This window comes from Podarcis muralis, chromosome 1, assembly GCF_964188315.1.
Source record: "Podarcis muralis chromosome 1, rPodMur119.hap1.1, whole genome shotgun sequence".
Lineage (NCBI taxonomy): Eukaryota > Metazoa > Chordata > Lepidosauria > Squamata > Lacertidae > Podarcis > Podarcis muralis.
The window spans coordinates 4,933,742-4,946,586 of NC_135655.1; the positions used below are offsets into that span (position 1 = coordinate 4,933,742).

Consider the following 12,845-nt stretch of genomic DNA (forward strand, 5'->3'; position numbering starts at 1 on the left):
TAATAAAATCTCTCTTGTTTACTTGATCGAATCCTGCCTGAGGCTCCAAATTATTAAGTTTTCCTGCACAAGATAATCTGGATAGTTTGTAGGAATTTGGGTAACTGGTGTTCTGTGAGGTGGGTGCACTTATATTTAAGTGAGGGCCGGCCTAACGGGCCAGGGGAAAAAGTGCCATTCTGTCGTCGCACCCCCTTTCCCTCTAAAATATCCAAGTGCTCAGGGCAGGGGAAGAATGAATCTGCTTCTGCTCAAGGCTGGCTTCGTGGCCTTTGCTTATTCCCAAAGAATTACGAGGACGCTGGGAAGATAAACAAGGGGAGAAATGGTCTTTGGCGCAGCCGGACGACTGAGCAGCTGTAAGGACTGCGTTTATAAGCCAAGAGATTACTAAAGTGGAGAGGAGAACAGGAGGGAGACACAAAACACACCATGCAAACATCTCGTGCAAGGCCTTCCGAGACCACCTTTGAAACCCCCAAAGAATTCTGCAGCTTCCTCAATTCCTGGTGATGATGGCTGGTGGTCAAAAGGCACACAGGGACGCCTCTGCACCAGCAGAACCGGCCAGGAATTCATGGCCATTCCTTGCCTCTCCTCCTCCCCGGCTGACGTCACTGCAGATCAGTGCGATAGGAATTTTGAGGTCTTAGATACATGGCAATGTTCATAAGTGTACCAACCAAGCACGTACATAGATCAGCACAGGGAGATCGACCTGGAACCATTTTTGATTCCCAAACTGACCAAATGTTTTCTCTGCAAGGGAAATGGAAAAGCCTCCCCATTGTCTTTTCCTTCACAAATCCTGTCTTAAGGGTATGTTTGCATTTGAATAGGGTGTGAGCCTGTGACATGGCCCAGGAACTAAGTATTTAAAGGTAAAGGTAAAGGTACCCCTGCCCATTCGGGCCAGTCGTGTCCGACTCTAGGGTTGTGCGCCCATCTCATTCAAAAGGCCGGGGGCCAGCACTGTCCGCAGACACTTCCGGGTCATGTGGCCAGCATGACAAGCTGCATCTGGCGAGCCAGCGCAGCACACGGAAACGCCGTTTACCTTCCCGCTAGTAAGCGGTCCCTATTTATCTACTTGCACCCAGGGGTGCTTTCGAACTGCTAGGTTGGCAGGCGCTGGGACCGAGCAATGGGAGCGCACCCCGCCGCGGGGATTCGAACCGCCGACCTGATGATTGGCAAGTCCTAGGCGCTGAGTTTTACCCACAGTGCCACCCGCGTCCCGAACTAAGTATTTATCATTACAAAAAGACTGGCCAGGCTCCCCAGGCAATCCAATCAAGTAACCTGCCAGACAGGAGGAAAACAACATTCAAATTTCTGTTTAGACCGCCTTTTCTGTGATGTAGGTATGATGTATCTGGGGGGTGGTCTTAGGTTACACCCCTTCTGTGATGTATGTGTGATGTTTCTGGGGGTGGTCTTGATCTACAGGACAGGGAATTTAAAATGTCTTTATAAGGCCTTGCGCACCATTTTTCTGGGTTCCACCTCCTTTCCTGCGTGTGAGGGGAGCACCCTGTTGCAACAGATCAATAAAGATCAAGCTTACTAGCTGCTTTGCTTCTCAATATTCTCCGGTTGGCCTCTGTTATTTTCTCCTACCAATAGGGAACCTACGTAAGGACTCTATATGGGCTCTTGGATAAGGGAAAAGGGCAGATTTTTGTTTACAACATCAGGGACCGATAGTCTTGGGCATTGTGGAGCCGGCAACATATTTCCAGGGTGAGCAGGACGGCCGGCAGCCTGGACGCTGTCACAACAGTGATAAGGACTCAGCGCTGAAAGAGTCTTGGTTCTCCTGTTAACAGACAACAATGGCCACAGCATGGGCAAAACAACTCTGGTGTCAGCTCCACTGAGGTTCTGAAGTTCCCTGATTTCCTGAGCTTATGAGATCCTAAGTTTGAGGGGATCTCTGGGAACCCTGGATGTGGGCTTACTTTGGCCACGATGGCGCCATACAGCCATACCTCGGGTTACAGATGCTTCAGGTTGCGTTTTTTTGGGTTACGGGCCCGCCAAAACCCGGAAGTACCAGAACGCGTTACTTCTGGGTTTCAGTGGTCGCGCATGCGCAGAAGCGCTAAATTGCGCTTTGCGCGTGTGCAGAAGACCAAATCGCAACCCACACATGTGCAGATGTGCCGCTGCGGGTTGTGAATGCTGTGGGTTGTGAACGTGCATCCTGTACAGATCACGTCCGCAACTCAAGTGTCCACTGTATATTTAAAGTACCATGATGCCACTCTAAACATCTTATGGCTTGCCGCAAAGAATCATGGGAGCTGTAGTTTCAGACCCTCCAAGTGTCTCTATTTTTGCCATATATTCATCAAAACATTTCCACTCCTTTTTAAATTTTTGATTCGACTGATTTCTTATTATAGCAGTTAATTTTGCCAAAATTAAAGGAGAAATGCGCTAAGAGGAAGGCACACTTGGCAAAACCTCAACAGGATCAACTCCCACCTGGAAACCTATGTCTCCACTGTGGAAGCGCATGTGGATCAAACTCTTTGCAAGAAGTAACCTGATGGGGAAAGGAATTTCAAAGGGTTGGCTCGCACTTGCTTTGACACAACAACATGTAACCTCTCTGTAGACAATTCAGAATCATTGCTCAATAGACAGTTCCTCCTGAATTACCCCATTATAGCGAAACCTTGATGGCAGAAAGTGAGGAGGAATGAAAGAACCTTTTAATGAGGGTGAAAGAGGAGAGCGCAAAATATGGTCTGAAGCTCAACATCAAAAAAACCAAGATCATGGCCACTGGTCCCATCACCTCCTGGCAAATAGAAGGGGAAGAAATGGAGGCAGTGAGATATTTTACTTTCTTGGGCTCCATGATCACTGCAGATGGTGACAGCAACCATGAAATTAAAAGATGCCTGCTTCTTGGGAGAAAAGCAACGACAAACCTAGACAGCAGCTTAAAAAGCAGAGACATCACCTTGCCAACAAAGGTCCGAATAGTTCCCACTGCTGGTTTTCCCAGCAGTGATGTATGGAAGTGAGAGCTGGACCATAAAGAAAGCTGATCACTGAAGAATTGGTGCTTTTGAATTATGGTGCTGGAGGAGACTCTGGAGAGTCCCATGGACTGCAAGAAGATCCAACCTCTCCATTCTGAAGGAAATCAGCCCTGAGTGCTCACTAGAAGGACAGATCCTGAAGCTGAGGCTCCAATACTTTGGCCACCTCATGAGAAGAGAAGAGAAGACTCCCTGGAAAAGACCCTGATGTTGGGAAAGATGGAGGGCACAAGGAGAAGGGGGCGACAGAGGACAAGATGGTTGGATAGTGTTTTCGAGGTTACCAGCATGAGTTTGACCAAACTGCAGGAGGCAGTGGAAGACAGGAGTGCCTGCTGTGCTCTGGTCCATGGGGTCACGAAGAGTTGGACACGACTAAACGACTAAACAACAACAAAGCGAAACCTTTAAGCCAGTGGTTTGCTCAGGTGGAAGAGCAAAGCTAAAGTACCATCTGAGATTCCAAAATAAACTGCTCCTGACTTTGGACGTTCCACTGAATTACTGTGGGCTTGTTTACAGAATGAATATGTGCTTCACACTGTCCTCCTCACAAGATTTCTTCAAAAGGAAGCAAATTAAGTCATGCCTGGGGAGACACATGCAGATTTTTGCAAACTGCAGCGTTTGTACTGAGTGCAAGACTGCAGTCTTCTTTGATATGGAATTCAGCTTTTTCTCATTTTTTTTTTAATATTTAGTAAAATGCAGGCCTGTGTCTCTCCCCTCTGCCTGTGCCTCTGGCCTTTGCACCCTAAAAGAATTAATTAAACACTGCACTAAAGTTAAAGGAAGAGGAAATGTTCCATTTCTCCCCAGGGCATTGCAAATGCATGTCAAATGACTGAACAACGGCTCCTTTTCTTCTTCTTCTTTGTAATTATAAAAGGATGTTCTTTGTGTCACTGGGAAACAGCTGGGAATAGTCTGGGGTTTCAGTGTAACTGGACGCAGGGGCACGTCAAGGAACATATGACAAGTGTCAGGAAAACACAGCGGTTTTCTGGAACTCAAAGGAGAGGTGACACAAAAGCTGGGAACAAAGGCACTGCCTTATAGACCAAGGGAGTGTATGGGTTCATATAGCTCAATATTGTCTACTCTGAACGGCAGCTGCTCTCCAGGGTTGCAGGCAGGAGCGATTACCAGTCTCACCTGGAGATGCTAAGGATTGAATGCGGTTCCTTCTGCATGTCAAGCACATGTTCTGTTATTGAGCCCTTCATATAAAAGGGGGCGGGTGGGTGGCAGTAGGTGGGATATAGTTTGGGCAAAGAAATGGCCTGACCCAGAGTCACACAGTCGGTCCATCTTCCTCAGTATTTTATCTGTTGTTGTTTAGTTGTGTCCGACTCTTCGTGACCCCATGGACCACAGCACGCCAGGCACTCCTGTCCTCCACTGCCTCCCGCAGTTTGGTCAAACTCATGCTGGTAGCTTCGAGAACACTGTCCAACCATCTCGTCCTTTGTCGTCCCCTTCTCCTTGTGCCCTCCATCTTTCCCAATCAGGGTCTTTTCCAGGGAGTCTTCTCTTCTCATGAGGTGGCCAAAATTTTGGAGCTTCAGCTTCAGGATCTGTCCTTCCAGTGAGCACTCAGGGCTGATTTCCTTCAGAATGGAGAGGTTGGATCTTCTTGCAGTCCATGGGACTCTCCAGAGTCTCCTCCAGCACCAAAATTCAAAAGCATCCATTCTTTGGCGATCAACCTTCTTTATGGTCCAGCTCTCACTTCCATACATCACTACTGGGAAAACCAGAACTTTAACTATACGGACCTTTGTTGGCAAGGTAATATCTCTGCTTTTTAAGATGCTGTCTAGGTTTGTCATTGCTTTTCTCCCAAGAAGCAGGCGTCTTTTAATTTCGTGGCTGCTGTCACCATCTGCAGTGATCATGGAGCCCAAGAAAGTAAAATCTCTCACTGCCTCCATTTCTTCCCCTTCTATTTGCCAGGAGGTGATGGGCCCAGTAGCCATGATCTTCTTTTTTTGATGTTTGATGTATTTTATCTACACTGACAATATTGCCAGTGAGCTTAAGAAGAAAGGAATTTCAGATGGAACCATAGGAGGGGAGAAAGTTCGGGGGTACCACTTGTGGCTCTCCCCTCGGGGCGTCTGAAGAGGATAGCGGACCAGATGGGCCATGGCCTGATCCGGCAGCCAGGCTCTCCTCCTGGTCCACTGCGCCCCTCTCTGCGCGACGTGCCTGCGCCCAAGCAGCGGGATCCAGCTGTTCCGATGCGCGCCGGGCACCGAGGACGCATCCCCGACGGGGCGGGCAGCCAGCGGCGCTGCAGCAGCTGCGCCCACCGAGCGTCTAACGAGCTCCAGATGTTGCCGTCGGGGGGGGTGAGTGGGGGGGGGTTACTGGCATCCTCTCTAGTCCAGGAGGGCTTGATTGGCCGCTGCCCGGGCTCCGGGCAGCCAATGGAGAGGCGGGAGAGGCGCCTCCGGCCCCGCCCTGCCCTGGGCCAGCTGCCGGGACTCGAGGGGGCGGCCGTGGGCTTCGCGCCTCCCGCTCCGGAGCTGCGCCCGCCCCGCCCGCTTCCCCTTCCTCCTCCTCCTCCCGGAGCAAGTCCATTGCGAGGGCCATGCTGGGGGAAGCCGCGCTGCCCGGGCTCTTCCTCCTCCTCCTCCTGCAGCTGCCGGGCTGGGGGGCTGCCCTACCCCGAGCGCAGCTCTTCCCCTTCGGGCCCCCGCGCGGCGACCGGCAGCTGCCCGACGGCGACGACGAGACCTCGGCTCCCGTGCAGCTGCCCAGCCCGCTGCTCTACTACGAGACCCGATTCAGCCAGGTCTATGTAAGTCCGACGCCCCATAGAGAGAGAGAGAGACATCGGGGGATTTGGGGGGAGAGGAGCATGGCATTCGTCTAGGCTAGGGCAGCCTTCGCCAAGCGGGTGCCCCGCAGATCTTGCTGGACGGGACGGGGATGGATGCGCCCTGCAGATGTTGGGCGGGGCTGATGGGGCTTGTGCCCTCCAGGTGTTTTGGATGGGGCCAACAAGGGGTTGTCTTTGCCCTCCAGATGTTGGATGGGGCTGTACCCTCCGGATTTTGGTGGGCAGGGCGTTTGGGTGTTGTCTGTGCCCTCCAGATATTGGGGGCTGACGGGGCTTTCTCGTGCCCTCCAGATGTGCCGTCCGGGGCGGATGGGAGTTGCCACCCATCAACATCTGGAGGGCACCAGCTTGGCAAAGGCTGGTGTCAGGCTCCTGGTTGGAGGATGGTGCCAGCCCTAGAGAAGCCAAGGACTCACCCCCCCATGGCACCACCACCCTGCTGAGCCAGCCCAGAGCTGTGCCAGATGCCAGAGGCAGGGAGGGGTCCTTGGCCGGGCATCTGTTTGCCCAGGACATTCCTGGGCACTCAATAAGAACTCTGTGTGTCCCTTTCCGAATATCTTTTTCCAAGCCAGCGCTCCGTCCCTCGACACACGATGCAGAACCTCTGTCGCCAAATCCTCTCCAGTGATGACACATCCATTTAGCTGGCTGGCCTTTTGGCCTTTGCAAACCAAGGACTGTCTTGAGACCCTCCCCCAATGCAGTTGGGGGTATACAATGCTCGCCCTGCTCAGAGTAGCTGCATTGAAACAGACAGACATAGCAAACTTGGGTAAATTAACTTTGATGCTCTGCTCCAACCTGTGGAAATGTAGGGTGGTTGTGCTGCTGTGGTGATCCACTTTGGGTCCGGCTTTGAGCTGGCAGCTGGTCCCGATCCACCGATTGAAGGCTAACGGTCGAATTCTGCCACATCTCTCCACAAAGACTTATTTGAAAAATAGGGAAAAAATGCAAACGAAAACCTGCTAGATTTTAATAACTAAAAGGAAATAAAATCAACAGCTTTCCACTTGCAGATGTGTTTTCTTAACCTTGATAGTGAGTTGGTGCTGCTCCCATTTTATGGATGAGAAACTGAGGCGGAAAGGCAGCAGCCTGCCCACAGCCTCCTGTGGCAGAAGCAGACACACAGTTTCCTTGTGAGTAAGGTTGTTATTGTTGAGCCTGGAAGTTCCCAGGCTCCATTCTTGTCCACGGTTGTAAACTCACCAGGCAGTCTTGAGCAAACCTCCACTTTCCTAGCTGCCTCCCACTTAATCTGGGGAATTTTCCTTGCAGGGTTGTTTTAAGGATTCCTGCAGAATGCTCTGATTGTTTTAATGGGCTGCTTGCAAGTGGAGTTTTTAAGCACTATACGGACGTATTATTTTATTTCTGTACCTACCCCTCCTCCCATCTGGGAGCTCAAGGCAGTTTTAAAGGTAAAGGTACCCCTGCCCGTACGGGCCAGTCTTGCCAGACTCTGGGGTTGTGAGCCCATCTCACTCAAGAGGCCGGGGGCCAGCGCTGTCCGGAGACACTTCCGGGTCACGTGGCCAGCGTGACAAGCTGCATCTGGCAAGCCAGAGCCGCACACGGAAACGCCGTTTACCTTCCCGCTATAAAGCGGTCCCTATTTATCTACTTGCACCCGGGGGTGCTTTCGAACTGCTAGGTTGGCAGGCACTGGGACCGAACGACGGGAGCACACCCCGCCGCGGGGATTCGAACTGCCGACCTTTCGATCGGCAAGCCCTAGGCGCTGAGGCTTTTACCCACAGCGCCACCCGTGTCCTGAAAGGCAGTTTAGCATGCAGTAAAATCTCTGTCGCAAAATATTTCACAATTGCATTAAAAACTGCAATCTAACATTTGCAGCTGTGGGTCCCTGGGATGCTAAATTCCCAAAGGCTCAGGTGAATAAAATAAGCCCATAACTGGTGCATAAAAGGGAGTACAGTAGACGCTCGGGTTGCGATTCAGTGCTTCTGCGCATGCGCAAAGCGCGATTTAGCACTTCTGCACATGCACGATCGCCAAAACCCAGAAGTAACCCGTACTTCTGGTTTTTGGCGGTCCGCAACCTGAAAAAACACAACCTAAAGCATCTGTAACCCGAGATATGACTGTAACGAGGAGGACAGCAGCATTTCCCAAGGGAAGGAGCTCAGAATCTGAGAGTCACTACTGAGAAGGCTGTCCCACCCCAAACTTTCCCCAGTGGTGACACCAACTGATCTCATTCCACAGGCCAGTCAGTATTAATTTCCCTGATTATCTCTCCAGCAACTGGGACCTAAATCTTTCTTACATTTCTCCATCCAGCTACGAGTAAGCAATTAGATGCCTGCGATTCACTTAATGCATAAATTTGCCCAATCCTCTTTTAAGCCATCTAAAGGTCGGGGTCCATCACTGCCTCATGTGGCAGGGAGTTCCTCTGTGCTGTGTAAAGACTATCTTTTCTCTGCCCCAAATCTTCCAACATTCATTGGATGTCCACAAGTTATCGTGTTACACGAGAGGGAAGGAAGCTTTTTCTCTCCATTCTCTCCACGCCATGCATAAGTTTATAAAATTCTAGCATGTTGCTCCTTACTTGCCTATTCTTTAAAGGGAAAAGACCTAAATGCTGCAACCATTCCTCAAAGGGCAGTTGCTCTGTCCCCTCCACCATTTTGGTTACCATTTTCTGAACCTTTTCCAACTCTACCATATCCTTTCGAGGTGAGGAAACCAGAGCTGTACAAACCGTTAGCCCAGAGATGGAAGGAAGGAAAAGTTCCCCCCAGAGAGGAATGGCAGATCAAACTGATGGACTATGTGGAGATGGCGAAAATGACTGGGGAAATCAGAAACCAGGAAGAGCAGAAGTTCAATAAAGAATGGGGGGAATTTATAACTTACCTTGGAGACCACTGTAAACACTTGAGCTCCTAAGCAGGATTTAAATAACACTTATAATGTAACAGGGATGTGGGTGGCACTGTGGGTTAAACCACAGAGCCTAGGGCTTGCTGATCAGAAGGTCGGCGGTTCGAATCCCCGCGACGGGGTGAGCTCCCGTTGCTCAGTCCCTGCTCCTGCCAACCTAGCAGTTTGAAAGCACATCAAAGTGCAAGTAGATAAATAGGTACCACTCCGGCGGGAAGGTAAACGACGTTTCTGTGCGCTGCTCTGGTTCGCCAGAAGCAGCTTAGTCATGCTGGCCCCATGACCCGGAAGCTGTATGCCGGCTCCCTCGGCCAATAAAGCGAGATGAGCGCCGCAACCCCAGAGTCGGTCACGACTGGACCTGATGGTCAGGGGTCCCTTTACCTTTACCTTTATAATGTAACAAGAACTAGGAGTGCATGGGATATTTTTTAAAAAATGGAGTGACTTAAAATATGCAGCGGAAAAAGATTAGTGATGGAGGGGGAAATTCCAGAGATTCAATTGATTCTTTATCTTTTTATGATTTATGATTTTGAATGTCACTTTTAATTTGTAAAACTAAATAAAAATTTATGACGAGAACCGTACAAACCTTTAGTCTTCCACTGCGTTTGCTATTTGATCACTTTATTCATTCTTCTTTGACCTGGCTTCCTGATAGGTTGGGACCAATGGGATCATTTCCACCCAGGACTTCCCTAGAGAGACCCAGTATGTGGACGACGATTTCCCCACGGACTTCCCCGCGGTTGCTCCTTTCCTGTCAGACATCGACACCAGCGACGGGAGGGGCAAAATCTATTACCGCCTGGACGACTCCAGGGAGGTGACGGATCGGGCTGCCCAGCTAATCCAGGCTGGATTCCCCAGCGCAGACGGGTTTGCCCCACGCCACACCTTCATCGCTACCTGGGAGAACGTGGGGGCCTACGAAGAAGTCAGCCGGAACTCGGAGCCTTCCAAACAGGTGAGGCGATGGTTTGTGGCGTCTGCATTTCTGGCAATTTCTGCTTGGGGTGCTCCTTGGGGTGCGCCAGTGTGGTGTAGTGGTTAAGAGCAGTGGACTCGTAATCTGGTGAACTGGGTTCGATTCCCTGCTCCTCCACATGCAGCTGCTGGGTGACCTTGGGCCAGTCACACTTCTCTGAAGTCTCTCAGCCCCACTCACCTCACAGAGTGTTTGTTGTGGGGAAGGAAGGGAAAAAGGAGATTGTTAGCCGCTTTGAGACTCCTTAGAGTAGTGATAAAGCAGTATATCAAATCCAAACTCTTCTTCTCCTTCTCCTGTCATTGGCCAAGCTGTTTGGATCCTATAGGGCATTTGATACAATAGAGAGGGAAGAGATACGGACAGCCGCTGCTCTCATTCAGATGGAAATGGAAAGGTGATTTGGTGTCAGGACCACGTCAACCATAAATCACATGGTGGCAGTGAAGTTAACTCTGTATTCAAGGAAACAAGGACTGCTCTGGCTTTCAGGCTTAGTGATCCCAGCAACTCTTCCCAGTAGCACAAGTCCCGGAGCTAGCAGCACTCAGTGCTCTTTGAAACCCTGGAGAGAGGCTGCCGGTCAGTGCTTAACAAGACGGCTCAGCTGTCTGACTCAGTTTAAGGCAGCTGCCTTGTTGTTGTTTAGTCATGTCCGACTCTTTGTGACCCCATGGACCAGAGCATGCCAGGCACTCCTGTCTTCCTCTGCCTCCTGCAGTTTGGTCAGACTCATGTTTGTGGCTTTGAGAACACTGTCCAACCATCTCGTCCTCTGTTGTCCCCTTCTCCTTGTGCCCTCCATCTTTCCCAACATCAGGGTCTTTTCCAGGGAGTCTTCTCTTCTCATGAGGTGGCCAAAGTACTGGAGCCTCAGCTTCAGGATCTGTCCTTCCAGTGAGCACTCAGGGCTGATTTCCTTCAGAATGGATAGGTTTGATCTTCTTGCAGTCCATGGGACTCTCCAGAGTCTCCTCCAGCACCAGAATTCAAAAGCATCAATTCTTCGGCGATCAGCCTTCTTGATGGTCCAGCTCTCACTTCCATACATCACTACTGGAGGCAGCTGCCTAGGAAAAGGCAAAAAGGGCTTTCCGTTTTGGGAAAGTCTGACTGCTTTTGTTTTGTTAACCGTTTTAACCTCCGCGTTGTTTTGTTGGGTGGGTGGGGGATGTCTCTGGGAATGATTCATTCCCGTGTCTGTTGGGAACGAAAGGCATGCTTCAGATTTTCCGCCATGCATGGAAATGAAGGCCCTAATGGCATTCCTGTAACGAGGTAGGTCTGCAGATATCTATTTTTAAATCGATTTGCGCACGTTTAAAAACAACACGAAAGGGCTGTAACTCAGTGGGGGCGCCTCTGGTTTGCATCGAAAAAGTCCTGTTGTTGTTTTTGTTGTTATTTCTATCCCTCCTTCTTCCCAAACCAAGGATCAAGGCAGCTTACACAAATTAAATCGACACAGATATAATGCAAAATACTTAAAACATTTACAGTAGTGCCTTGGTTCTTGAACGTAATCCGTTCCGGATGTCCATTAGACTTCTGAAACGTTTGAAAACCAAGGCATGGCTTCCGATTGGAAGAGAGTTTCCTGCACTCAAGCGGAAGCCGTGTCGGACATTCGGCTTCCGAAAAACGTTCGAAAACGTTCTGGGTTTTCAGTGTTTGGGAGCCAAAACGAATAGAATTAAAGCCACACACACACACACACACACACACACACACACACACACAGTATGTGTTAAAATACTGGTTCAGTCCCTATCACCATCAGGTTTGGCTGTGAATGTCCCTTGCCAGAAACCCTGGAGCTGCCAGTCAGTGCGGGCAACACTGAGGTATATGTTGTAAACAAAAATTGCCCTTCTTCCCTTATGGGGTATCCAAGAGCCCATATAGAGTCCTTACATAGGTTGCCTATTGGTAGGAGAGAATAACAGAGGCCAACCAGAGAATATTGAGAAGCAAAGCAGCTAGTAAGCCTGATCTTTATTGATCTGTTGCAACAGGGTGCTCCCCTCACCCGCAGGAAAGGAGGAGGAACCCAGAAAAATGGCGTGCAAGGCCTTATAAAGACTTTTGAAATTGCCACCCTGTAGATCAAGACCACCCCCAGAAACATCATACATACATCACAGAAAAGGTGGTCTTAAAACAGAAATTTGAATGTTGTTTATCTCCTGTCTGGCAGGTTACTTGACTGGATTTCCTGGGTAGCCTGGCCATTCTTTTGTAATGATAAATACTTAATTCCTGGGCCAGGTCACAGGCTCACCCTATTCAAACACAGACATACCCTTATGACAGGATTTGTGAAGGAAAAGACAATGGGGAGGCTTTTCCACTTTGACCTTGCAGAGAAAACATTTGGTCAGTTTGGGAATCAAAATGGTTCCAGGTCGGTCTTCCTGTGCTGATCTATGTATGTGCTTGGTTGGTACACTTATGAACATTACCATATGTCTAAGACCATGAAATTCCTATCACATATATGGCAAGTGGTTTGGCTCAGCACCAGGCAGCGTCCCATGTCGCATAACCCTGGCGTGCTCTTGTGTTTTTAAATGCCAGGGAACATGCGAAAGTGGAGGTGGCCAATGTGAGCTCCCTCACCCCAGATGGTTGCAGAATTGTTCGCCTTCCGGCCCCCAGATCCTCAGAGCGCCAGGCTGCCTCTTCCTGTCAAAGACCACGGGGTGGGAGAAAGAATCATAGAGTTGGGAGGGTACCGAGGGTCATCTAGTCCAACCCCCCAGCAGTGCAGGAATCTCAGCTAAAGCATCCATGACGGAAGGAAATCCAAGCTCTGCTTAAAAACCTGCAAGGAAGGAGAATCTACAACCAGATCGTTCCACTGGCGTAGGCTGCCAGAGGTTCTGCGTTGAAGAATTGGGTCTCATCCGCCCTCTGGAATTGAGGAAACCGGACTTGGGTTGGCAAAATTCGCCCTCTGCCTCTATTTGAACAAATGTTGGGTGCTCAGAGTCCATTGAGGGTGGCTTAGGAACAAGTAAGTCAAACTGAC

General features: G+C 50.0%; 1 protein-coding gene across 1 annotated transcript in view; it reads left to right on the forward strand.

Moving 5' to 3' along the window:
• The first annotated feature begins 5,539 nt into the window (after window positions 1–5,539).
• Window positions 5,540–12,845, forward strand: part of NID2 (nidogen 2) — a 74,093-nt gene continuing 66,787 nt past the window's right edge. The window contains exons 1-2 of the mRNA XM_028724419.2: window positions 5,540–5,862; window positions 9,488–9,793. Of these exons, the coding sequence (XP_028580252.2) occupies window positions 5,653–5,862; window positions 9,488–9,793 (516 nt within the window). The 5' untranslated portion in view covers window positions 5,540–5,652. The remainder of the gene's footprint in view (window positions 5,863–9,487; window positions 9,794–12,845) is intronic.